Below are 23,124 nucleotides of genomic sequence, written 5' to 3'. Positions count from 1 at the left end.
ACCTTTCCCCTTGCCTTTCTATAAATCCACGTGAGGCCCCGACGCATTGCTCTCCAAATCACCCGGCACCCTCCCTCCGAGTCCTCGCTGCGACCGCCACCACAACACCACTGCAAACCCGAGTTCCCCTCCCCGGCGGCGGCTCGCTGACGGAGAGAACCCCTCTCGCTCACCTAGGGTTCCCGTAACCCTAGCCCCGACCCGTACGCGCGAGGGCCCCGGCGACACGAGGAGGCGGCTGCGGAGAGGGGAGGGGGCAGAAGGCGCGGGAGGCGCAGGCCTGTGCTGTATGTCAGATCGTGGGAGCCGGCGAGGCGGAGGCGGAGGCGGAGACTACGGACACGGTCAGCTCGCGAACCCGCTCCAATGGCCGCAGCTCAGGAAAAGGCGGCGGCATGCTGCCGCGCCGCGCCCCCGCGCGTCGCTGGAGGCGCCCCGCCCGTCCCCGTGCGGGCGATCGCCGCGCCCCCGCCTGGGAAGGTCGTCGCCATCGCCGCGGGGGGCGGTGAGCGCGTGGCCGCGTCCGCCGCCGGCGCGGGCGGCGCCGTGATCGAGGAGATCGCCGCGGTCCAGCCCACAACGGCTAAGGCCTCCTCCAAAGGTATACCGGGTTCGTCACCTCCGTCCAACTCTGTCTCTCTGTCTCGATCGAGTTGGATTATAGGTTGATTGCGTCATGAGAAATGTTACGGGAGTGCCCTGCCGTGCATGGACCTCAAATTAGTTGGGGCATGCCGCATGCGATGGTGGTGTTTCTGTCCATCACGATTTATCGTGAGCTCGAATTTGAGTGCGGGAAACGCAATCTACTGGTGGTAGTTGCACAGAATGCATCATTTCGGGCGCATGCAAGCAGAGGATGCAGATTAGTTCGTAGGATCGGACGGTTTTCTTGTGGGATCAGATACGTGGATGATATTTGCACCAACCACATAATTCTCGTTTGCATGGGAGTGGATTGTGTAGATTGACGAGTAGGCCCTAGTAGCTGGCGTGCAAATTAGATCTTTTAGAGGCAAATCGTGGTTTGCTCTGCCTTATCTGGCTATTGATGATTAGAACACTGGGGGTTGATGTGATGGCGCTGCCATACTAGTGGGACTTAGCTGTCACAAATCTCAAAATAGTCCGGTTATGTGGTGTTCAGACTTTTTTTTTTGTGCTCGATCAGAATTTGGTGCTCCAATTTTTTCTTTGTTCACTAGGGATCTGATCACTAGTTGTAGTGATCAACTTGTTTTTTACTTCTATACTTTTTGTTTGATGACAAGGTTTCTGCCTTTCCGGTAGGAACGTAAGAAAAATGTCCCGATCTGGATAATGATGTCAGCTTGGCAAGTTTTCCCCACTCCCCCCCACTTTTTGAGTCATGGGTCAACAGAGTTTTTGGCATTCACGTTTTCTGGACGCACCACTAGGCATAAGTTGCTGATGAATGCTGCTCCATCCAGTCCACATGGTGGGCATGCAGTGGGCATGCCTTCTAGTAGTAGTGTTTCTGGGGATTCTGAATTGGTGAGGTGCACGTAAGATTAGCACATAATCGTTGTCTAGCATGCCCATGCTACCTTTTAAGGTTCACAGGATTCTCGAAGTGATGTAGACTTCGATGCTGCTTTTTTATCTGTAATGGGAAAATGACATCGTATCAACCTTACCTTTCGTTTCAACCAAAAATATCATTAAAGATTTGATACAGATCCTTCTTGATAGCTTATCTCTTACGTGTAACGGTCCTTTTGGTAGGACAGTGTAATACTGAAATAGTACTTTTTTAATGATGTTGGCATGGATTTCCTCTGAAAAAAATATTTGGCATTTAACTCAGTCAGATTTCCTTCGTTTTTGAGAAATATTCACCAGACTTATTCCTGTTCACCATCGACTTCTATTATGCAGAGGTGATGAAACACGAACAGTTGAAACTTGACATGCCTAATCTAATGAGATCATAACTTGGTGATTCTATCATCATTACAGATAGAACAAACGGAGAACATCCAACCTGTATTGGGACAAATATTCTTAGATTGTCCTCTATTTACTTAGAATTGTTCTAACCAGTAACTAGATGTCTAAATCCAGGACATGGGACACCAGTTGATTACACGATAATTTAAGACTTGCATTTATACTGTAAGATTCATGCCAGTACAGTCTCTTATATTTTGCCTCAGAGAGGTCAGCATTCATTCATCTATCTATTTTAGTGTTAATTGCTCTGACCTCCTAATAAGAACAAGAGAGCATAGTGCTCCGGACCTGCCAAATTACCTATTTCGAAAGCTTGACCTTTTTTTTTTGAAAGGAGCATCTCTCAGCTTGACCTACTCTAAGAATTAACCTTTTTTATTCCCTTTTTTTGTGATTGGTGATGTTTGTGGTAGCAGTTCAATATGCATCTGCTGCCCCATATTCTTTCTATTGCTCATCACGACGGTATGACACTTCTGCATGTGTTCTATGAATTCACCATCTATTCACAGCCTATAACTTTGATAGATACCTGGACATGCTATTTGAAATGTGTACCATGTCATAACTGAAACTAATGTTTTGCTGGACCAAAAATATGCAGGGATACCAATAATGACAAGAGCCCAGAGGTGCCACCCTTTAGACCCATTATCTGCTGCTGAAATTGCAGTTGCTGTAGCAACTGTAAGGGCTGCTGGAAGATCTCCCGAGGTATGCCAACAAATTTTTTACATATACTTTCCATACAATCTTGATAAAAAAATTTGACAAGCAAAATTTTATGATTGTAGGAAAGAGATAGCATGCGCTTTGTTGAAGTTGTACTGCTGGAGCCAGAAAAGAATGTGGTGGCATTAGCTGATGCCTACTTCTTCCCACCTTTCCAACCATCACTGCTCCCGAGAAGCAAAGGTTCTGCTGTTATTCCAAGCAGGTTGCCTCCTAGGAGGGCCAGACTTGTTGTCTACAACAAACAATCAAATGAGACTAGCATTTGGATAGTAGAACTATCTGAAGTGCATGCAGCTACCAGGGGTGGACATCACAGAGGCAAGGTGATATCATCTGGAGTTGTTCCAGATGTTCAACCTGCAATGGTATGTCTACTAAGTTCGTTAGAATTCTGCATGCCTTATGCCTATTTTGTCTCAATCCGCCAATCACTTGGTCCATGTATTGCATGTCATGACCAGTTATTATTTTACTATGGTATTTGTTTGTTATTTTTCAAACATTCATGTTAGCTGGCTGAAGAGTTGTTCTTGTCATAAAAGTTACTTTCACTATAGTATCAGTTTGTTATTTTTCAAACATTCATGATATCCCAGCTGTCTGACGAGTTTTTCTTTTGAAGTTTCTTTTGCACCTTTACCTTATGCAGCATTTAGTTTGAAATTTTATATTTCACAGGATGCTATGGAGTATGCTGAATGTGAGGCTACTGTCAAAAGTTACCCACCATTTATTGAAGCTATGAAGAGAAGAGGTGTGGACGACATGGATCTTGTTATGGTAGATGCCTGGTAAGCTATCTGCAAGAAATTCGTTGTGCTACATTTTTTCATATACTGCTAAGTTTCAGCTTACATTATCATATTGAAAATTAACTTTTTCTATCTATTAAATTGTCAGGTGTGCCGGTTACTATGGTGAAGCTGATGCTCCCAGTCGCAGACTTGGCAAGCCTCTAATATTTTGCAGGACTGAGAGTGATAGCCCCATGGAAAATGGTTATGCTCGTCCTGTGGAAGGAATTCATGTTGTTGTTGATATGCAGAATAATACTGTGATAGAGTTTGAAGATAGGAAGTTGGTTCCTCTCCCCCCACCAGATCATTTGAGGAATTATACTCCTGGGGAAACAAGAGGTGGTGTTGATCGAAGTGATGTAAAACCACTTATTATCAATCAGCCCGAGGGTCCAAGTTTCCGCATCAATGGCTATTTTGTGGAATGGCAGAAGGTAAATGTTTGCAATCTTTAGTCTAAAATGCTAGTGTTAACATAATGCCCTTTGAAATTAACAACACTTGATGGTTCTGCCCAGTGGAACTTCCGTATTGGCTTCACCCCCAAAGAGGGTTTGGTTATCTATTCTGTTGCGTACGTTGATGGTAGCCGTGGACGTCGACCTATAGCGCATAGGCTGAGCTTTGTTGAGATGGTTGTTCCTTATGGAGATCCAAATGAACCACATTATCGCAAAAATGCATTTGATGCTGGAGAAGATGGACTTGGCAAAAATGCTCATTCTCTTAAGAAGGTCAGTTACTCAGTTCTTGATGAGTATACTATTTGACATTTTAATATTGTTTTGGCTCTATCCTTTAACCTTTCTGTGCAGGGATGTGATTGCTTGGGCTACATAAAATATTTTGATGCACATTTCACAAACTTCACTGGTGGTGTTGAGACAATTGAGAACTGTGTTTGTTTGCATGAGGAGGACCATGGAATCCTCTGGAAACACCAAGACTGGAGAACTGGTTTAGCAGAAGTAAGGCGATCAAGGAGGCTCACTGTCTCATTTATCTGTACCGTTGCAAACTACGAATATGGTTTTTACTGGCACTTCTATCAGGTAACTGTATCATTGAGTTTTCTCTTATAATTTCAGAATAAGTAGCATTTAACCAACAAGATCCAATATTATATTACTTGTATAAGTTTGCTTAGTTATGCATCTAAGAGTTAAATTTTGGTGTTGCCAATGTCATGATGTCTACAGGTTTAGTTAATCCAGTTATGAATTCCCTTCAAAGTATTGTGAAGCTGCAAAGTTCTGTTGACATACCTTGTGCCTTGTAATTGAACCTCTTGGTTGCAGGATGGAAAAATAGAAGCAGAAGTAAAGCTTACCGGGATTCTCAGCTTAGGAGCCCTGATGCCCGGGGAATCAAGGAAATATGGCACAACTATTGCCCCTGGTCTGTATGCACCAGTTCATCAGCATTTCTTTGTTGCCCGTATGGACATGGCTGTCGATTGCAAACCTAATGAGGCTCATAATCAGGTGGGTTGCCATCCATGCCTTTGCATCTTTCCCCCCAGTGAAATCGCCCACAAAAACTAGTTTGCAATCTGAATGGACCACACAAAGTCCAATTATATCTTGAGATTAGATAAAAGAAATCGGAATGACCTTTGATAATTTTATGAAATAATCAAATGAAAGTTGCTTCAGTCTGCAAAAAAATTCTGTTCAACCTTGTGTTTTTCCCTAAAACATGCATTGCACATTTGCACGCATTCATTAAGAAAAGAGTGAACTAAGTACAGCGTTCACTCATAGTTCATATGGCGGTTTAAACAAGAAAACAAATTATCACATCCCTAACATAAAAAGAAAATTACACGATGGAAAACAAAAAAAAATGCGCGACAAACCACGATAGCCCGCTTGACACCTAAGTCATCCCCCTGAAGTGCAGCTGGCAAGGTGGATTGGTTGGAGGGCGTCTGTTCAACCTTGTAATTCTAAATTCTATATGGCAGTTTATGCTTCTTAGTCCTTGATGTGCAAAACCACCTTGTGTTGCATTGATTTCCATCCTGTGCCTTTGCAGTAGCTCTGTATGTCCATTGCGATTGATAATTTCTCTTTCCACAGGTGGTCGAGGTTAATGTTAAAGTGGAAAGTGCAGGCACGCATAATGTGCATAACAATGCTTTCTATGCTGAAGAGAAGTTGCTGAAGTCTGAGCTGCAAGCAATGCGTGATTGTGACCCTTCATCTGCACGCCATTGGATTGTGAGAACTCTGTTTGCTTCTTGTCACCTTATGTTATTGCTACCAGTGTTGAATACCAGTAAATTGTGCATCCAGTATCTGGTCATTATATTTATGCTACTCAATAACAGATGAAAAATATTGGTTGGTCTCTGGTGATAATGGATGCAATTTGCTTCACCATGCACTTTTCCTTGGTATTTGTACCATTATTAATCCTGCATCAAGCTAATGCCAGTATAACCTATCTTTAGTAACTGCACTATATTTGATCTTCCATCAAGTAAATGTCAGTATGGAATCACTTCAATGACTGAAGATGACACCACAATTCACAAATGCAGCCTAGAGCACATATCTAAGTGCATTAAACTTGTGCTATCGTGCCTCATTTTATTTGATGCTTGCTTGCATTCTGAACAGGTAAGGAACACGCGAACTGTAAACCGCACTGGGCAGCCAACTGGTTACAGGCTCGTGCCTGGTTCAAACTGCCTGCCGTTGGCTCTGCCCGAGGCGAAATTTCTGAGGAGAGCTGGGTTCTTGAAGCACAATCTCTGGGTCACCCAATACAAGAGCGACGAGGTGTTCCCTGGAGGGGAGTTTCCCAACCAGAATCCTCGAATCCACGAGGGTTTGGCTACATGGGTCCAGAAGGATAGGCCCCTGGAGGAAACCAACATAGTTCTCTGGTACTTTCTTCGTCATGGACCATTTTCCTGAACGACGGCAGTCTGATTGGAACTGTTTGTTCAGCTCACATCTTGCAAAATCTTATAAACTGTGTTCTGCATCTGCAGGTACGTGTTCGGGCTTACCCATATCCCAAGGCTGGAAGACTGGCCGGTCATGCCGGTAGAGCGCATCGGCTTCATGCTCATGGTATCAGCTTTCGAGCCTTTCAGCATTTCTGTCATAGGCAGTGAACCGATGGAAACCTTTGTTGCTTCTTCACATAAATATGATAGCCTGGCTTTCCATAGTTTCTAATGATGTTTGTGCCCTGCAGCCACATGGATTCTTCAACTGTTCGCCTGCGGTCGACGTGCCTCCCAGCTCCTCCGATGCCGAAGTCAAGGAAGCCGAGTCGCCCAAGGCCATCCAGAATAGCAGTCTCATCTCGAAGCTGTGAGCTTCGCTGTTCCTCGAATTAAGTGACAACCAGGGTGCTGCACTGCTGCTGCTCCTACTATTTTATTGTGTTGCTCCAATAAAAGGAAAACTGTTTCCCACTGTCTTGTGGTTTGTTGATGCCCTGTAATATCGTTTCGTTTGCTATGCTTGTTGGATGTTGATCGTCAAACTGTTGAACTGCTGCATTGCTCGCTTACAATAAAGTTTGGACTCGCGTAATATCCCTGGTTGCCCGCACCCCTGCACTAATGAACTCATGATGATGCAGAAGCAGCACATCTTCGTGTGCTTTTGCTATGCTCTTCGTTGAAACTAGATTTAATAATTAGTCTGTGTTCGTTGAAACAACAAGCAGTGGACCGTGCCGCACCATCGTGCACATAGACTGGCCTGATCAAGCTGGAACTGGAATTGCGATGCAGACAGTCTTGAACCGATCAAGTGGGATGCAAAGAGGTAAAAAAAAAATACATGGTTAACAGGTTGAATGGAAAAAGGCTTTTCAGTCAAACATGTTGCCTCGTTGTTTCGACCCAAGAATATATGACTCGGTGTTTCATATAGTGCTCATTCTTCGTTTGCATTGACAAAGTGACGAAACGGCCAGAGCAGAGCTAGCTTTCTTCTTCACTCGGAGCCTCACTCAGGCCGCACATCGAAGATGGAGGACCAGTCATTCCGCCATTGTGATGATGCTAGCAGTACGCAGTCAGGCCCACCGCTCGCCTCCCATGGCCGCTTGCCGTCGTTGGCTTCTCCAGTGCCCGCGGACCGGGTTGGCATTGGACTCGCCGCCGGATCGGCTCCCCACCCGTTGAAGGAGGCGGCGGCGGCTCGAGTTGGGACGACGGTTGGGCGGTACCGGAAGGAGCTATGCTTGGGATGCCGACGCCGATGCCGCGATTGATGGGCGGTGGTGGCGTGGTGACGAGATCTCCGGCGACCGGCGGCAGCGGGCATTCGTCGCCGCCGTGGCGCCGTATCCATTCGCTAGACGCCCCTGACCCCGATCTAAAGTTGGGGGTTACAGTGCAAAATACCGGATCCGTTTTAAAAATCCTATTTTGGATCGTGATCGAACTTAGGCGGTATATTGCAAAAATCGGATTGACATTTTACATAAATACCTCTATTTCGAATCGCGAATATTAATCGCGCAATCCTAATTAGGGGTATATTATAAAAATTTGGACCAATATTTTACACATGTACCCCTATTTTGCTCTATTTTGGATCGCCGTAGAGGAAGTCCTCCACAGTGGCGGGCGACGCGACGGCCGCCATGTTGTTGGATACTCTAGCGAGCAGCCGGTGTGCCGGTTTGCCAGATTTCGCGAGCTCCCTGACGTGGCACCCTCCACCTTCCCCGCGGTGGTAATAATGGTGGACCCAGACATCTAGCCTCCGCTTCTCCCCATCACACTTGGAGCCGTCGAGGCCAGCGACCTTGGCCAGGAACCCGTCCCTGCTGCTGCAGACCTGCGGTCGCACCCCCCTCCACCCCCGCGTCCTGCCGTCGCCGTCCGATAGCGGTGGCTACAAACCCAGTAGCTCCATGAGCCGCATGATATCTTTCTCAACACCGCCACCGCCTTCATCATCTTGCTGCGTGACTCGCTCTTAGTGTTTGGGGAGGATGGTGAGGACAACGGATCAAGGAGGGAGGAGCGGGAACGCGATCATCATGGTGTCCGAGAACGATGTTGGCTCGGGTTAGCACGCCGGTGCCGGTGCCGTCACCGACGGCGGCGGCGCTAGATTTTGCCTCTGCTCCTGATGCTCCTCCGAGGCCAGTCGGTCTTCCATCCGCTGGAGGGGAGGCGAAGAAGCCGTCGTGCGGGAAAAAGACGGCCGGCGCATCGTGACGTCGCCGAGAAATCTTCAAAGGTCAACCACATCACAATTTACTAGACACATCACAATTCACAACACAGCAGTCTGCATGTGCTGCCGTTCCTCATCCAATAGACACGTGCCACACTCATGGTATTAAGGGCATGGTTGGATTCCAAATTCTAGACCAAAGTGACTAAACTTTTGTCACTTTAATGACTAAAGTTCTAAACAAAATGACTAAAAGTGACTAAAAATATTTTAGTCCCATTAGCCCCCAAAGAGGAGCTAAGAGAAGCTAAAATGAGGAGTTGACAGAGCCTGACCTTCGTTTTAGTCATTTTATTTGTAACTTAGTCCCTTTTAGCCACTTGATCCAAATAAGGATAACTAAAATTTAGTCACTTCTTTTGGTTACTTTACTTTTGGTCACTCGATCCAAATAGACCCTAGCAAGAATGGCAAGCCGGAGCTCTCCCAGCTGCATCAGTAGTTCAGCTCGCACGGCCTCCCTCCACAACCGGCACCACCATCAGTAGTACGTGCAAGGATTCAACAATCAGCTCGCTAGGTGCATCTGGTCACTGGTTCTGCAATAATTTTCAGAAAAACAACGTCCCGTCTCCTACTCTGCATCACTCTGTCTCGTCCATTGCGGTGCAGGAACTCCTTCGCGGTGGCCGGGAACGCAACGGCCCTGGTGTCGCTGGAGACCTTGGCGGGCAGCCGGTGCGCCAACCTCGCGGGCTCCCCGCACCCGCCGCCTTCGGCCTTCCTTGCGGTGGTAATAATGTCAGATCCAAGCGTCCAGCCTCCGCTTCTCCCGGACGCACTTGGGGCCGGCCACACCGACGACTTTGGCCAGGAATCCGTCCGCGCCGCTGCAGTCGCGCCCGCCCATGCCGTCGTCGGCGTCGCGGCGCCGTTGACGTCCGGTGGCGGCGGTGAAAAACCGAGCAGCGCCATGAACCGCGCGACGGCACCGCCGCCGCCGTAGTCGTCGTCGTCCTGCTGGACGCGCTTGTCCTGTTCAGTGAGGGCGGCGAGGAAGTCTAGAGCCGGGCCTCTGCTGTCGCGGCTCGCGCCCGCGCTGGACGGTGCTGGGTCGAGGAGGAAGAGGAGCGGGGATGCAGATTCCGAGAACGGCGCCGGATCGAGTTGGCATGCCGTTGCCGTCGCCGGCGTCGGTGACGCTGGGTCGTGCCTGCGCAGCTCCGCTCCTGGCGAGGCGACGGGGTGTCTGGAGGCAGCCGGTAGCCGGCCTTCGTCGCCGCCATGATCCGAATTGGGGGTTGCAGTGTAAAATACCGGATTTTACCTTTTACAAAAGGACCTCTAATTCGGATCGCGATTATTAATCGCGATCCGAATTAGGGATGTATACGCAAATTCCGGATCGATATTTTACATATAACCCCCAAATTTGGATCGCGATTGATAATCGCTATCCAAATTAGGGGGTATAATGCAAAAGTGCCCCCCTAAATTTTAAAATGAGCCCTCTTCTCCCCTCCCGGCCATCGGCCCACGCCGGCGGCCTCCGTCCAGCTCAAGGCAAGATCCAATCCATCCACCGCAACTACGCATCACTCTGAAGTGTCCGTTGACCGCGGTGGCGGATCGCGGTCAAGGAACTCCTTCACGGTGGCAGGGAACGCAGCGGCCGTGGTGTCGCTGGAGGCCCTGGCGAGCAGCAGGTGCGCCAGCCTCGCGGGCTCCCTGACCCTGCACCTGCCTCCTTTCTCCCGGTGGTAATAATGGCGGATCCAGGCGTCCAGCCTCCGCTTCTCCCCGTCGCACTTGGGGCCGGCCACGCCGACGACCTTGGCCAGGAACCCGCCCGCCCCGCTGCAGTCGCACCCGGCCATGCCGTCGTCGGCGTCGCGGCAGCCGTCGACTTCCGTTGGCGGCGGCGAAAGGCCGAGCAGCGCCATGAGCCGCGCGATGTCCTCCTCGACACCGTCGCCGCCGTGGTCGTCGTCGTCCTCCTGCTGGACGCCCTGGTCCTGCTCGGTGAGGGCGGTGAGGAAGTCCTGCGCCGGCCCGCTGCTGTCACTGCTCGCGCCCGCGCTGCCGGGTGCTGGGTCGAGGAGGAGGAGCGGGGACGCGGTCGCCATGGTGTCCGAGGACGGAGCCGGCTCGGATTGGCGTGTCGTTGCCGTTGCCATCGCCGGCGGCGGCAACGCTGGATTGTGCCTCTGCTCCTGGTGCTGCTCTTCAGAGGCCAGCCGGTCTTCCACCCGCTGGAGGGAGGCGAAGAAGCCGTCGTGCCGGGAGAAGGGCTGCCGCCGCATCGCGCCGTCGCCGGGGGTTCTGGAGTCGGGCGCCGTGCGGGAGGTCCGTCACGGGGATGAGAAGTTGGATTGGAAAGAATCGTTCGTTGGTTCGTTCGTTTGTACGACCGCTGGACTGAACAAATCACGCGCAAATCGACCGACTCATGTTTGAAAGGGACAACTTCGAGTGGAGATATCAATGAGCTCTTCGAAAATCTCCAAAGGTCAACTGCATCACAGTTCACTAGACACATGACAATTCACAACACAACAATCTGCATACCCTCTGCCGTTCCTCAACCAGCAGACACTCAACACACTTGTGGTATTAGCAGCAGCTCTCTCAATCTCAGCTGCATCAGCCAGTTCAGCTCGCACGGCGTCCCTCCACAACCGGCACCACTCACCATCAGTAGTACGTGCAGGATCCGTAACCTGCAAACGCGACATTCATCAGTCAGATAACACACGGATCACCATCGTTTCAGAGCACAAGCATCAGGCATCAGCATCAGCAGCCGCAACGTACTTGGGTCGGACTGGACGACGAGCGCGGAGTTGTTGAAGTAGCAGTTCCAGGCGTGGCGGCCGCTGTAGGCGTAGTAGAGGTTCATGGCGACGGCGGCGCGGGAGACGAGGCTGTCCGGGTAGTAGCAGGGCCCGCCCTTCTGGATCACGGCGCAGCTCACCTGGGAGCACGCGTAGTCCAGGTTCTGCGCCAGGATCTCGTTCGACGCCGACGGCTTCGCGATGCACCACGTCTTCTGCTGCGATGCGATGCAACCCCGCCCCCACCCCATTGCAGATCGTCAGGAACAAGGGAAGCAAACAAGACGAGGGGAGCGTGTCAAGGTCTGTACTGTACCTGTGCCTCCGCAACACGGACGGTGATGCCTGCAAATTAGCAGAGAAATGGCCGGTTTAGACGGAAGCAGAGTCCACTAATGATGGACGGGCAGCGAAAGCTTTGCAGATCAAGAGGTCATAGAATCATAGGTAGTAGATCTTGGCTACCATTTACCCAAAGTTCAATCAGACCCAACGGTATCTTCCCTCGCTGGCCAGGCGCCGGCCAGAATGGCACCGACAAGCTACAGGAAGTCAGAAACTGCCTACCCTTTTCAGGCTAAATCTAGATGAGCTAGTGTGCCCACAGCATTACGACTTTCTGAAAAACAGCAGGAAAAGGTTTGGCAGGAAGTGGGATTCAGAGATCCAAGAACCAAGGGGGAAGCACAGAGTGCTCAGTTGCTCATCCTCCTACTTACTGACCAGAAACGAAATCTCAGATAGAAACAATCAGCTCGAACTAAGCCCTAGGGAAGAACAACCAGTGCTGGATCGCCTACTGGTAGAAATGAACTTGAGCTTACCTGCGGTGAAGTAGAGGAGCACCAGCCCCAGGGAGAAGGGCAGGAGCGACGCAGATGGCTGAGCTCTCCTGCCCATCTTGCTCTGCTTCAGAGCAGGCACTGGCACCAAGCTGGAGCTGGGAGCTTGCCAAGGCCAAGAAGAGTCAGATCAGACTAGTGCCTCTGCACTGGGGTAGCGAGCTGGTTTATAAGGAAAAGGAGCTCCAGCTTGATTGCCTTGTTGAGTAGAGTAGGTGACACTCTGCTTGTTTGCTTGCTGGGATGGTATGGTCATGCATGCTGCGCATGTGATGAGTGACAGTGTGAATTTGAACTGACTACTGGTCTCTCTGGCTTCAACCCAAAGCCAACCTACCATGTGCCTCCAGCAGGATACCAAATCTTGTCCCGCTCTGGGATCTCTTTCTAGTCTCTCCAGTCTCCCCCCCCCCCCCCCCCTCAAGTCTGAGCCTGCAGTGAACCTGAGATCCCACAAAGCTTTGGTGGATCCGCACAGGACATTTTGGCCCACGTTGACCAGATCGTCGTCCTTCAGCGGTTTCCTCTGTCCCCAGTCTTTGTGAATTGTGATGTATGCTGGTCAAAACTGGGCCATTGAGAACAAAAGGCCTGCTCCTGTTCAAATTGGTTTCAGATTTGAGTTTACAGTTCTACTGGTTTTGAAAGAGAGTTCACATCTGTTCTCCTTATACTACCCAGAGTTTCTATCTACGGATTGGCTCTAGACACCAAACATATTCCCATACTGTATTGTTCGATGACAAACAGATAAACATGATTAACCAATGATGCGCTACTCTGAGATCCACGTGGGTTCCACAACCGTGATAGATCCAGAAATCAGTGCTACCTCCTGTCAGTAAAAAGATGCCATCAGGCACTTAAATATACCTTGCTTTGCTCCTTTTGCTCCCCTGCTTTCCCAGCCTGATTTTCGATAGCCGCAAGCCGGCAACAACAAACGATGCTGTAAACTGAACCTGTTATCTGTCTTTTAATAAGTAAGGCGGGGGCTATGCCCTGAAACTCTAAACAAACATGGCCAGGACACAAAAAATGATTGTACTCAGAACATAGCTTCTACTGACATATATGGGATAGCATAGTCATAGAAATAAAACTAGGTTGGTGGGGGCCCAAACCAAACAGGCCTCGGTAAATAAAACTACGAACATAAACAAAAAGGGATAGCATAGTCACAGAAATTTGCCGTCTTGTCACGGTGATTCTCTACAACAATCAGATGAGGCAAACAATCATTAAACAGTTGATCTGCGGGCCTGCGTCACAATCTACTAGTATTACCTTTTTCAAGATATATGGAGCATGTAAGAGTTGCTTAGATGATCATATTTTCAGATGAATAATGCAACCGACTGCTAAACCCATCGTCATGCAATTAATATTGATAAGTATACACAATAAAACTCAATGCTCACGAAACAGATGGCCCCATCCTAGAGACGTCTCCATATACTCTTCTCCTAATGTTGGCTACAATCCTATCTGCAACCTGGACATCAGTTTCTTCAGGATTTTTGAGCTCGTGCTGTTTCTTCGGATCTTTACGCTCCTTCAAAACATCTGAAACGGCCTGGGCTTTCTGCAATATTGTTTTCTTCTTCTCTATAGCATCATCTCCTTCCTTGTCCCTGTAACTGCCGGGTAACTTTGTGGAATGTGGTACTGAACGCATTAGATCTGTCAACTTCTGTACCAATTTGACTAAACCAAGCCGCTTGAGCTCTTTCATAAGCATCCGGTAAGTGATATACTGGGGCACAATCCCTCTCTCAAACATATGCTCAAACTCCGCAAAAGCCTCCTCAAACTGATGGCACCGGCAGAGCAAATGTATCAGCATGGTGCTGGTCGCAATATCCGGCTCAAAACCACTATTTCTCATCTCCTGGAGCATTTGCAGTGTTAATTCAAGCCGGTTCGCTTCGCACAACATCTTGATGAGGAGGTGGTAAGTGAGACGGTCTGGCGCATAGCCATTGCTGACCATCTTGCTGTAGAGATTCATCCCCAACTCAATACTGCAATTCCTCGCAAAGACCATAAAAAAGTAGTTGTATGTCCTTGCTGTTGGCGAAATGCCCCGCCCCAGCATCGCCTTGAGCACTCTACTAGCCCCAGCAAGGTCACCGTGCTTGCAGTAGCCCAAGACGAGGGAGTTAAATGTCGAGATATTCGGCGCAACACGGTAGAGGGGGAATTTCTCGAGCACCTTGTGGGCGTCCCCGAAACGGCCTGCCTGCGCAAGGGCATACACGATGGGGTTGCAGGTGAGCAGATTGGCCTCGACCCCCTCCTCCCTCATCTGGTCAAGGAGCCCCATGGCCTGGTCAGGCCGCCGCATGACGCAGTGCGCATCGATGAGGGTCCCGTATGTGACCACCGTCGGCCGCACGCCCGCGTGGCGCATCGCCACCCAAAGCTTCTCCACCTTGTCAAGCCGGCGCAGACGGGACCATCCGTTGAGTAGGACGTTGTAGATCCGCACGTCGGGAGCCCACCCAGGGTCCTCGCGCCGGAGCTGCTCGATGAGCTGCGCCGCGGCACGCGGGTGGCCCTCCTTGCAGAGCGCGTCGACGGCCAGGATCAACGGGGAGACCTCTGCGGCAGACGATGAGCCATCATCGCCATTGCCATCGTTGTTGACAGTGTACCGGTCGGGGTTGCAGCGCAGGAAGCGGAACGCGCGGACTGCGGCGGTGGTGCGCCCGAGGCGCGCGTAGCGGCGGAGGAGCGAGGCGAACGCGGCGAGGGGAGGCGGCGGGGAGGAAGGAGATTGAAGCAAGAGGAAGCGCCAGGCGGCGGCGAAGAGGCCGCGGGAGGCGAGGAGGGAGACGGCGGTGGCGGCGCCGGCCCAGCGGGCAAGGGCGGGGATCGCGAGGTCGGGGAGGGTGGGGAGCGCGGGGCGGAGGTGCTGGAGTATGGTGGGCGTTGGGGCGATGCCGGCCGCAGGGAGAAGGCGGTCAGGGTCAGCCCCGCGGAGGATGGAGAGCACGGTGGCAGCAGAGGCGGCGGCGGCGGCGGCTGAGTCGCTGGGGAGGACGGGAGCGAGTTCACGCATCGGCCTGGAAGGCATTTCCCCTTGCCTTGGATGCTGACAGGACGCCGTGGGTGCAGCAACACTGCTACTGCTGATGCTACCTAAGAAAAACAAATGATGTATTTAGTTGTCATGACTCATGTATCAAATGAGAGGTGTGCACTAGTTTATCAATATTACTCGTGCAGTTGGTGTCGGATAGGTCCTTGAATGTAGAGCCAACCCCAGATGGTTTTCAATACGACATCCGTAAGGAAGGTAGCTCACACTTGATCAGGCTGACTCCAACCGAGTATGCAACGGGACATGCAAAGGCAAAATGCCTGGGTCGGGTGCACTGTAGCGTGAGGCATCATCTCCAATCGACCATGCATACCGGGCGTGCAAAATGAATCTGATGTGAGAGAAAGTGCAAAATAACACTCGCTCGGCTGCGAGGCAAAGGACAGGCCTCCAACCGTCGACCTAGGAGAGAGAAGAACAGGCGGGCGACGACGAAGCGAAGCGCGTGGCGGAGCTCCAGGCGGGTGCGTTCGGGACTTCGGCCTCCACGCGCGGCGGGACTCCAGGCGGGCGACGACGAAGCGTGTGGCGGAGCTCCAGGCGACCGACGACGAAGGAAGCGGCGGAGGCAAGGCAGTTTGCAAGGTGAGCTCCGCCATTCCCCACCTCGATTCGTTCTTCCGGCGCTAGGGTGTAGGGAGATTTTGGTCGCGTGGTGCAGATCCATGGGATTGGAACCAACCTGTCTCGATTCGCAGTGCTTCGAACTGATTGGGGGCGGATTTGGTTGATTAGGAATGTTTTGCTTGGAGTATGTCGTAGTCTAAGCTGTACTATCATAGATTATTAGTGGAACGATCTGAATGTTTAAGGAATTAAGGGGAACGAATGTACTATTTTTCATTTTGTGGGATTGGTGAAGCACTGGGAAGTGTTGGCATTCTCCAATGCTGGTGTTTGACTGACTGGAAGATTTACTAGTGATGATGGTGAAGTTTTGGGCTGGCTAAGTTTGCAACTCCACCATTATGCTGTGAGTATTGTTTTATATTCTGTTTCAGAAATAAGGTTGCAAACTATTTACACTGAAAGTAAGCCATCTGCTTGCCTTGGCTCGGCCGTCCTACGCTGCACCTGATGCAACTTACTAGTGTTTCATAAAGAATATCATTATGCTGTGAGTATTGTTTTATATTCTGTTTCAGAAATAAGGTTGCAAAATACTTATGTATCACATACTGACATATCAGTACAGTAACGGTAGGTCAAAGCTTTGTCCTAACAAAACAAAATACACCTTGTTTAATTTGAATGAAGACTGAGGTGGAGTGGAATCCAACAAAAGCTGACCAGGTCAAGAAGCAGATGAAAGGAGATGACCAAATAATGTAGAGTGACATACTATGGACAGTGTGAGTTAACCTATTAATCTTTAATGTTTGACTTCCCCCAATATCATGTATATTAAAAAATAACATCCATTGAATAACTAATCCTTACCAATACACTTCACTATGGCAGGGTAAATCAGGCAAAGAGAAAAGTATAGGAGCATATGCAAGTGACATTGAACAAAACAAAATGACAGCACAGAAAGGATACAGTATGGTTGATATTTCTTACTAGAGTAGCAGAACCCCACAAAATTTTCCTTGTATTAAGCTAATACAAGCCCTTCTAAGAAATAGTTCCATCTCACTATTTCTGTTGGACACTGATCTTTAATCCTAGCACATGTAGAGGAAATCCTACCAACCAATCAAGTATAATGCTGCTTGGTACAAGGTTGAACTTCAAGATAACAATTTAGGATGCACTCTAATAATGAATAAGAATAAGTAGATCATTGTTTATCTGATTACTGTGTGAAATTTACATGTTTGTCATGGGTAAAAATTCAGACATATGACTGGAAACAATTATTGAAAAAGGTGTTCCAGGAAAAAGGGGGGCAATGATTAGAGATAAAAGAATTAAAGAAAAGCAAACACTCCCTTCACTACTTCTCACAGGATAGTAACATGATGCATATCACCATTTGCATCTTGAATAAAATTTGTGCTTGTATAAACTAATATAGACTTGCCTTTGGTGGCTTGAATGGATAATCCGGAAGGAAGTGGATCGAAACCAGAAACGCGCCACCTGCATAGGGACTATCTGAAGGACCCATGATTGTTGCCTGCCAATGGAACATATCCTCTCATACAGGACCTGTGAAGTAAAATGATTGTTAGTAAGCCATCTGCTTGCCTTGGCTCGCCCGTCCTACGCTGCACCTGATGCAACTTATTAGTGTTTCATAAAGAATGTCATTATACTGTATGAATTATTTGTATGGACAGTGAACTCTTTCTCTAATCTATGACACTTTTTTGTTTCCTACTCTCTTATGGCAGAATGGATCGTCGATTCAGCGCATGTGGTGGTAATGGCCAGGCCTCCCAAGTGGGCATGGACAGTGAATTTCAATTGGACCTAGATGTTTCTCCTATGGTACCCTGCAGTACTTGTTTGTTCATTCTTTTTATGTTGAGTGTCTAAACAGGTTTTCATTTTATTTTGGGCAGTTTTGTGAGCAAATTCATGAATAGAGCTTTAGTACCCCACCACATGTGCCTATGAGGTCTGGTGATCAAATTGAACCTCCAAATTGTGAAGATATTCAGGAAATTGATGGCGACCAGTTTGCCAACGGCACTGGCAACAGGAGAGGTGTCTCACAACGAGGAAAAGCATTCCTGCCTCCAGAGGACAGAGTTACAGTGTCTGGTTGGCTGAACATTTCTACGGATGCAGCCACAGGTATCATCTGGAATACACTTCTATTGACAAGCAGTTTGTGGTTTGACAACTATTTAATTGTTGCTTTCTCATTGCAGGTTCATCTCAGACGAGCAATGCCTTCTATGCAAGGCTGCATCATTATTTCGTTCAAAATTGTGAGACGGGTAGCAGTAGAATCCAACTGTCTATTCAGAACCGATGGACAACAGCAAATTCCAAGCTATCCACTCGGCTATTGTTAGAAGGAATGAAAGTGGCAAGAACGACTATGATAAGATATGTTCCGATAACTATATGCTGCATGTTCCTGAATTCTATCTACTTGTTCATGAACAATTTATTTCTATTTTGGGTGCAGATAAAAGATGCTATCAAAGTTTATGAGCAGAAAAAACCTTGGCATTTCGGCATTGTTGGGAGATTTTGCGGGATGAACCGAAATGGAATGATTATATGTTGGAGTGTAGCAAGCCTAAGCAAACAGAGAAGGATAACCAGGCAACTCAACCCTTGAACACTCCCCCTGCACCAATACCTACTGCTGGTGCACCTATTGAACGACCAGAAGGGCGTGACAGCGTGAAGAAACGTTGAACATCAGTAGAAGAGTCCTCATCTAGTGTTGCCGTAGAGATGTTAGAGAAGATACATGTGAGAGGTCAGCAGATGGATGAATTGGAAGCAAAACAGAAGGAGGAGTTGATTGATATCGAACGAGCCAAGTTTGATCTGCAGGAGAAAGCATTGTTCGCGAAGATTGAGCAGGGCAACAAGAAACTTGAGCTCCAGAGGGAGATTTCTCGGGAACAGATCAAACTTCAAAGGGACATTATGGAGACAACTAGGTTCCAGACAGAAGCCCAAATCATGTTCACTGATCTGAATTCATGACATCCTGCTGTTCGTTTCTGGATTACCAAGAAGCAGAGGGACATTTTGATCAAGGAAGGTATAAACCCAGATGAAGTTGAGTCCGCTTCTGGTGCTAGTACCCAACACCAACAGCCATCAGGGGACAACTAGCTTCTGTTTGCTTTGACAAATGTTGTAATGTATGAAACTGTTTGCTTGATCTGGACACATATTTGTGTACTTTCTTCATTAGATCTTGGTTCACAAATACATGCTACCATCTACACTACTTGCAGGGATTCATTACATCTTGGTGCTCCCAGCAACAAAAGACATCCAGCTGCTGTAATTCACAAATACATGGTACCATCTACACTACTTGCAGGGAACCATTACATCTTGGTTCTCCCAGCAACAAAAGGCATCCTCCTCATGCATACAGAAACAAATACCAACAGGTGCATACTAGTGTCGAGATCGGCGTGCATATGGCCCTAATTCATTGCCTTTTAACATCCAATGATGCTCAATTAGATCTTGGTGTAGGCGGTGGGATGTAGGGTGGTCCTGGATCTTGCGGTATGCGGACATGAAGGCGTTTAGCTCGACACCATTCCTGTCCCTTCGAATTGGTGAATCATTGGGTTCAGCAAACTCGTCCTCATCCAGCTCCCTGTCTCGCTCAGACTCGATGATCATGTTGTGAAAAATGATACATGCTCGCATAATCGTGTTCATGTCCTGAGCACTCCACAGTCGGCCAGCTTGTTGAATTATCCGAAACTTCGAGCGGAGGACACCGAAACAGCGTTCAACATCCTTTCATGCAGCTTCTTGGGCCTCGGCAAATGTCTTGTCCTTGGGACTGATAGCTTCACTCTTGGTTTTCACAAAGGTCACCCAATCGAGATATATCTTGTCCGCGAGGTAATACCCCATGTCGTAATTATGGTTGTTCACTGAAAATTCAACTTTGTCAGTTCTTCCATTGGCAAGATCATCAAATACAGGGGAGCGGTCCAAAACATTGAGATCGTTGCAAGACCCGGGCATTCCGAAAAATGCATGCCAAACTCGCAAGTCCTTGGTTGCAATAGCCTCAAGAACAACAATCGGTCGACCCTTCCTTCCAATGTATTGGCCATGCCAGCCTACCGGACAAGATCCCCACTCCCAATGCATGCAATCGATACTTCCAATCATCCCGGGAAAACCTCTAACTTTATTTTCTTCAAGAATCCGCTTCAACTCAGCCTCTTTAGGTGGTCGTAGGTACTCTTCCTCGAACACGGCAATGACAGTTCTTGCAAACTCCTTAACGCACTCCAAAACAGTGCTTTCGGCCATGGCATAACCGTCATCAAGTGCGTCGGCTATACTTCCGTACGCAAGCATTCGCATAGCGACAACACACTTATGCTTTCCATGAAATCCCATTCGGCCAAGACCATCAGGTTTCTGTCGAAAATACTCATGTTCGTAGCAAGCATTTGGTAGATCATATCGAACAAGCTTCTTTTCATTCGGAAACTGCATCAAGCAAACAACCCAATTATGAAAACAATAGCTACACTACTTGAGCTTCAATTCAAGAGAAAGAAGGACATGTCGCTGCTGTTACCGGCGCCGGAACAGGGTGTCGTCGAACAGCGGCTCCGACGCGAAGTAACATCGAACAAGCTCAGCCCAAGCGCCTTCCCTGTCTCTCCGACGAACCTTGTGCTCTGGGACCGAACCACCCCATTTCCGATGTCGGCGCGTCGGCGCCAAGACAGCAGCATGAGTAGCTGCGGCTTGCAGGCGGAGCCTCCTCTTGCGCGAACTTGAGAAAAAAATCTGAAACTCTGCAGGACGCCGACAAGGTGGGGGATTGGGGAAGAACCTGACGATGCAAACCGAAATGCGACTGAACTAGTGCAATACAATCACACCGGCTACAGCAATGGAGCGAGGGAAGGAGTACCTTCGTTCCCGGAGTGATGGAGAGCGCGCGCGGAGCGGGCGGCGCTGCAGAGAGCGCGGGAGCGGGCGGCGCTGCGGAGAGCCCGCGCGGAGCGGCCGGCGCTGCGGAGAGCGCGTGCAGCGCTGCGCTCTGCCACCTCCGCGTTGCCTACCTGCGCGCGTCAATTTGGGGCAGAGGCCGGCGCGGGGGGCCGGAGGCAGGGGGCGGGGGGCGGGGGGCGGAGGGGGGCGGGGGGCGGGGGGCAGGGGCCGGCGCCGGGGGCGGAGGTCGGCGCGGGCGGAGGGCGCGGGGGGGCGGTGGCAGGGGGCGGGGGGCGGAGGGCGCGGCGCTGCGGAGAGCGCGTGCGGCGCTGCGCTCTGCCACCTCCGCGTTGCCTACCTGCGCGCGTCGATTTGGGGCGGAGCACAGGCGGCGCTGCGGAGCGAGCCAACATGTGTACGAGGTTGTAGCATGATGCTGAGTTAAGAAATCAAATTCATGGATTGTAGGGATTAAACAAAGCGCTTTGGTATTGTATAATTGAATTATTTGCTTCATACTATTGGAGCATTATAAAAAATCAGTCAACCCAACCTGTTGATGGCTGCAAATCTGCAGTGAACGGTGCTATAGAGTACAGTTGTCAGTTAAGAAGCCAAATGTGATTAATTATCACCTTAGAGTACTACTCATTCCTTTGCGATTTTCTTCTATCAGATTATCTATTTTTTAAATTAACACATCAAGGAATTTGTGTTTCACCAATCTGGGGGATTTCCTGTGTACTGTTTGTATGTTTTGCATATTTCTTCCACTCTTACTTAAATACAGTCACAATTCACAACTTCTTTAATTGCTCTTTAAGCATAGATGATGAAGAAAAAGTGTAAGTTGGTAGAAAGCAAGGACCAACTCACAAAGATTATCATAAACAACTGACTTCTTACTATCCTTCAGGACTTTGCAATAAGCATCCTCTGCAAACTTTCGCAAGAACAACTCCTACAGTTACAAGTGTGAGTAAAGAGATGCATGCTGCGAGTTGCAACAGCAGTACAACCACTGTTTTTTCCCCAAATATAATGAAACAACTAATTCTTTGTCCATTCTATGTTAACGTACTCCAGCAATCTTATTTTTTGTGCTCTCCAACCCTCCATCCCCATATGAAGAGGAAACACTTAAATCTATGAGTCAATAATTTAGCTGGCTGCGCCTCAGTTCAAGGGGTTAGATCCCTAAGTGATCCATAGACCAATGTTTGCATGAGGATGATATCATCTGTGGGGAATCCAGTCAGCTAAAGATGGTTTATTACCATGAAGACTAAACTGAGAATAAATATCAATATTTTGAAAAGTATCCTTTATCTAGTTTCTACAGGATTTTTTTATAATTTATTTTGTTTATAATCTAAATCTCTACAAAGACACATCTGATTCAGGGAGTAGATGGCACAGTATATGAAATTGAAATCAGAGAAGCCACTTAACGCAATTTCATCTAGATGGAGGTTCCAGGTGCACTTGTACCTGAGAACCAGAACCCAAGGTTTTAGGAAACATTTTGCATTCTTAAATAGGGACGTGTGCTTGTGAGATAAAGCTCAATGCCGAGCTAGTAGGTTCAGAAAAAGCTCCCTTGAACGATGTATCCGAGAGATTGCACAAATGACAGTACACAAATGACTGACAGAATGCGAATCCTGAAGGGGGCCATATGGCAAACAGACAAGCAATTTCTCTGCTACTTCCAAATCCAGCAATAAATCCCTCATGTTATTTGTTTTCCCAGGTTCTGATTTAAAACGGCACCTGGATAGTGCCGATCGACATCCAAACATATCACCCGATCGACCATGAATGGTCATAACTACCAAATAGTGCCCTCTGCAAGTTATCTGTTTTGACGGGGAATCTAATTGTCATCCAACTTCACTACACGGAATCAGTAAACGCAAAGGTGGAAGCAAATGAGCTCCAGCCGTCGCTCCCGCGGAAGAGGAAGTCCTCGAGCACCTCCGCGCGGTGGAGGTCGGGGAGGAGCCAGCCGAGGAATGCGCACTTGGGAGGCCGTCGCGGCGGCGCCCGCCAAGAGTGCGCCTCCGGATGCGGGGATGCGGGTTGTCCGGGGGGCGGCGCCGAAGAGTAAAACGA

The 23,124-nt window shown here is 48.9% G+C and overlaps 5 protein-coding genes across 7 annotated transcripts; 1 reads left to right on the top strand and 4 right to left on the bottom strand.

Annotated features, from left to right (window-relative positions):
• Positions 1-57: 57 nt before the first annotated feature.
• Positions 58-7,062, top strand: LOC112899852 (copper methylamine oxidase-like). 2 transcript variants are annotated; one of them, XM_025968490.1, is made up of 12 exons: positions 58-601; positions 2,579-2,688; positions 2,769-3,074; positions 3,388-3,500; positions 3,610-3,940; positions 4,025-4,240; positions 4,322-4,558; positions 4,805-4,990; positions 5,588-5,728; positions 6,131-6,399; positions 6,508-6,589; positions 6,717-7,062. In XM_025968490.1, the coding sequence occupies exons 1-12, from the start codon at positions 367-369 to the stop codon at positions 6,837-6,839; spliced, it is 2,349 nt and encodes a 782-aa protein (XP_025824275.1). In that variant the 5' UTR covers positions 58-366; the 3' UTR covers positions 6,840-7,062. The 2 variants fall into 2 exon arrangements, with proteins under 2 accessions (XP_025824275.1, XP_025824274.1); XM_025968489.1 differs by having other exon boundaries at positions 58-610.
• Positions 7,063-9,720: 2,658 nt separating this feature from the next.
• On the bottom strand, positions 9,721-10,968 carry LOC112901477. Its single transcript, XM_025970403.1, has one exon. It carries the CDS (start codon positions 10,966-10,968, stop codon positions 10,261-10,263), a length of 708 nt encoding a protein of 235 aa, XP_025826188.1. The 3' UTR covers positions 9,721-10,260.
• Positions 10,969-11,092: 124 nt separating this feature from the next.
• LOC112898811 (glucan endo-1,3-beta-D-glucosidase-like) lies at positions 11,093-12,539 on the bottom strand. Of its 2 annotated transcripts, none has more exons than XM_025967110.1 (4): positions 12,324-12,539; positions 11,816-11,844; positions 11,480-11,714; positions 11,093-11,385 (listed from the first exon to the last, which is right to left on the bottom strand). In XM_025967110.1, the coding sequence occupies exons 1-4, from the start codon at positions 12,397-12,399 to the stop codon at positions 11,360-11,362; spliced, it is 366 nt and encodes a 121-aa protein (XP_025822895.1). In that variant the 5' UTR covers positions 12,400-12,539; the 3' UTR covers positions 11,093-11,359. The 2 variants fall into 2 exon arrangements, with proteins under 2 accessions (XP_025822895.1, XP_025822894.1); XM_025967109.1 differs by having other exon boundaries at positions 11,118-11,385; positions 11,480-11,717; positions 12,324-12,533.
• Positions 12,540-13,667: 1,128 nt separating this feature from the next.
• LOC112898810 (pentatricopeptide repeat-containing protein At5g11310, mitochondrial-like) lies at positions 13,668-15,513 on the bottom strand. The gene has a single exon (XM_025967108.1). The coding sequence runs from the start codon at positions 15,418-15,420 to the stop codon at positions 13,759-13,761; it is 1,662 nt and encodes a 553-aa protein (XP_025822893.1). The 5' UTR covers positions 15,421-15,513; the 3' UTR covers positions 13,668-13,758.
• A 4,335-nt stretch (positions 15,514-19,848) lies between these two features.
• On the bottom strand, positions 19,849-20,373 carry LOC112900739. The gene has a single exon (XM_025969551.1). The coding sequence runs from the start codon at positions 20,371-20,373 to the stop codon at positions 19,849-19,851; it is 525 nt and encodes a 174-aa protein (XP_025825336.1).
• Positions 20,374-23,124: the final 2,751 nt, after the last annotated feature.

Source organism: Panicum hallii, chromosome 7, assembly GCF_002211085.1.
Source record: "Panicum hallii strain FIL2 chromosome 7, PHallii_v3.1, whole genome shotgun sequence".
Classification (NCBI taxonomy): Eukaryota; Viridiplantae; Streptophyta; class Magnoliopsida; order Poales; family Poaceae; genus Panicum; species Panicum hallii.
The sequence above is the reverse complement of the archived record's forward strand: the minus strand, read 5'-3'. Positions and strand labels throughout refer to the sequence as shown.

Coding starts and splice junctions, on each gene's coding strand:
- LOC112899852 (XM_025968489.1), top strand. CDS start 367: ATGGCCGCAGCTCAGGAAAAGGCGGCGGCATGCTGCCGCGCCGCGCCC. Junction 3,941..4,024: donor ATTTTGTGGAATGGCAGAAG/GTAAATGTTTGC, acceptor GGTTCTGCCCAG/TGGAACTTCCGTATTGGCTT. Junction 6,400..6,507: donor GAAACCAACATAGTTCTCTG/GTACTTTCTTCG, acceptor CTGCATCTGCAG/GTACGTGTTCGGGCTTACCC.
- LOC112900739 (XM_025969551.1), bottom strand. CDS start 20,373: ATGGCCGAAAGCACTGTTTTGGAGTGCGTTAAGGAGTTTGCAAGAACT.
- LOC112898810 (XM_025967108.1), bottom strand. CDS start 15,420: ATGCCTTCCAGGCCGATGCGTGAACTCGCTCCCGTCCTCCCCAGCGAC.
- LOC112898811 (XM_025967109.1), bottom strand. CDS start 12,399: ATGGGCAGGAGAGCTCAGCCATCTGCGTCGCTCCTGCCCTTCTCCCTG. Junction 11,845..12,323: donor GCTCCTCTACTTCACCGCAG/GTAAGCTCAAGT, acceptor GCTAATTTGCAG/GCATCACCGTCCGTGTTGCG. Junction 11,718..11,815: donor TCCGTGTTGCGGAGGCACAG/GTACAGTACAGA, acceptor ATCGCATCGCAG/CAGAAGACGTGGTGCATCGC.
- LOC112901477 (XM_025970403.1), bottom strand. CDS start 10,968: ATGCGGCGGCAGCCCTTCTCCCGGCACGACGGCTTCTTCGCCTCCCTC.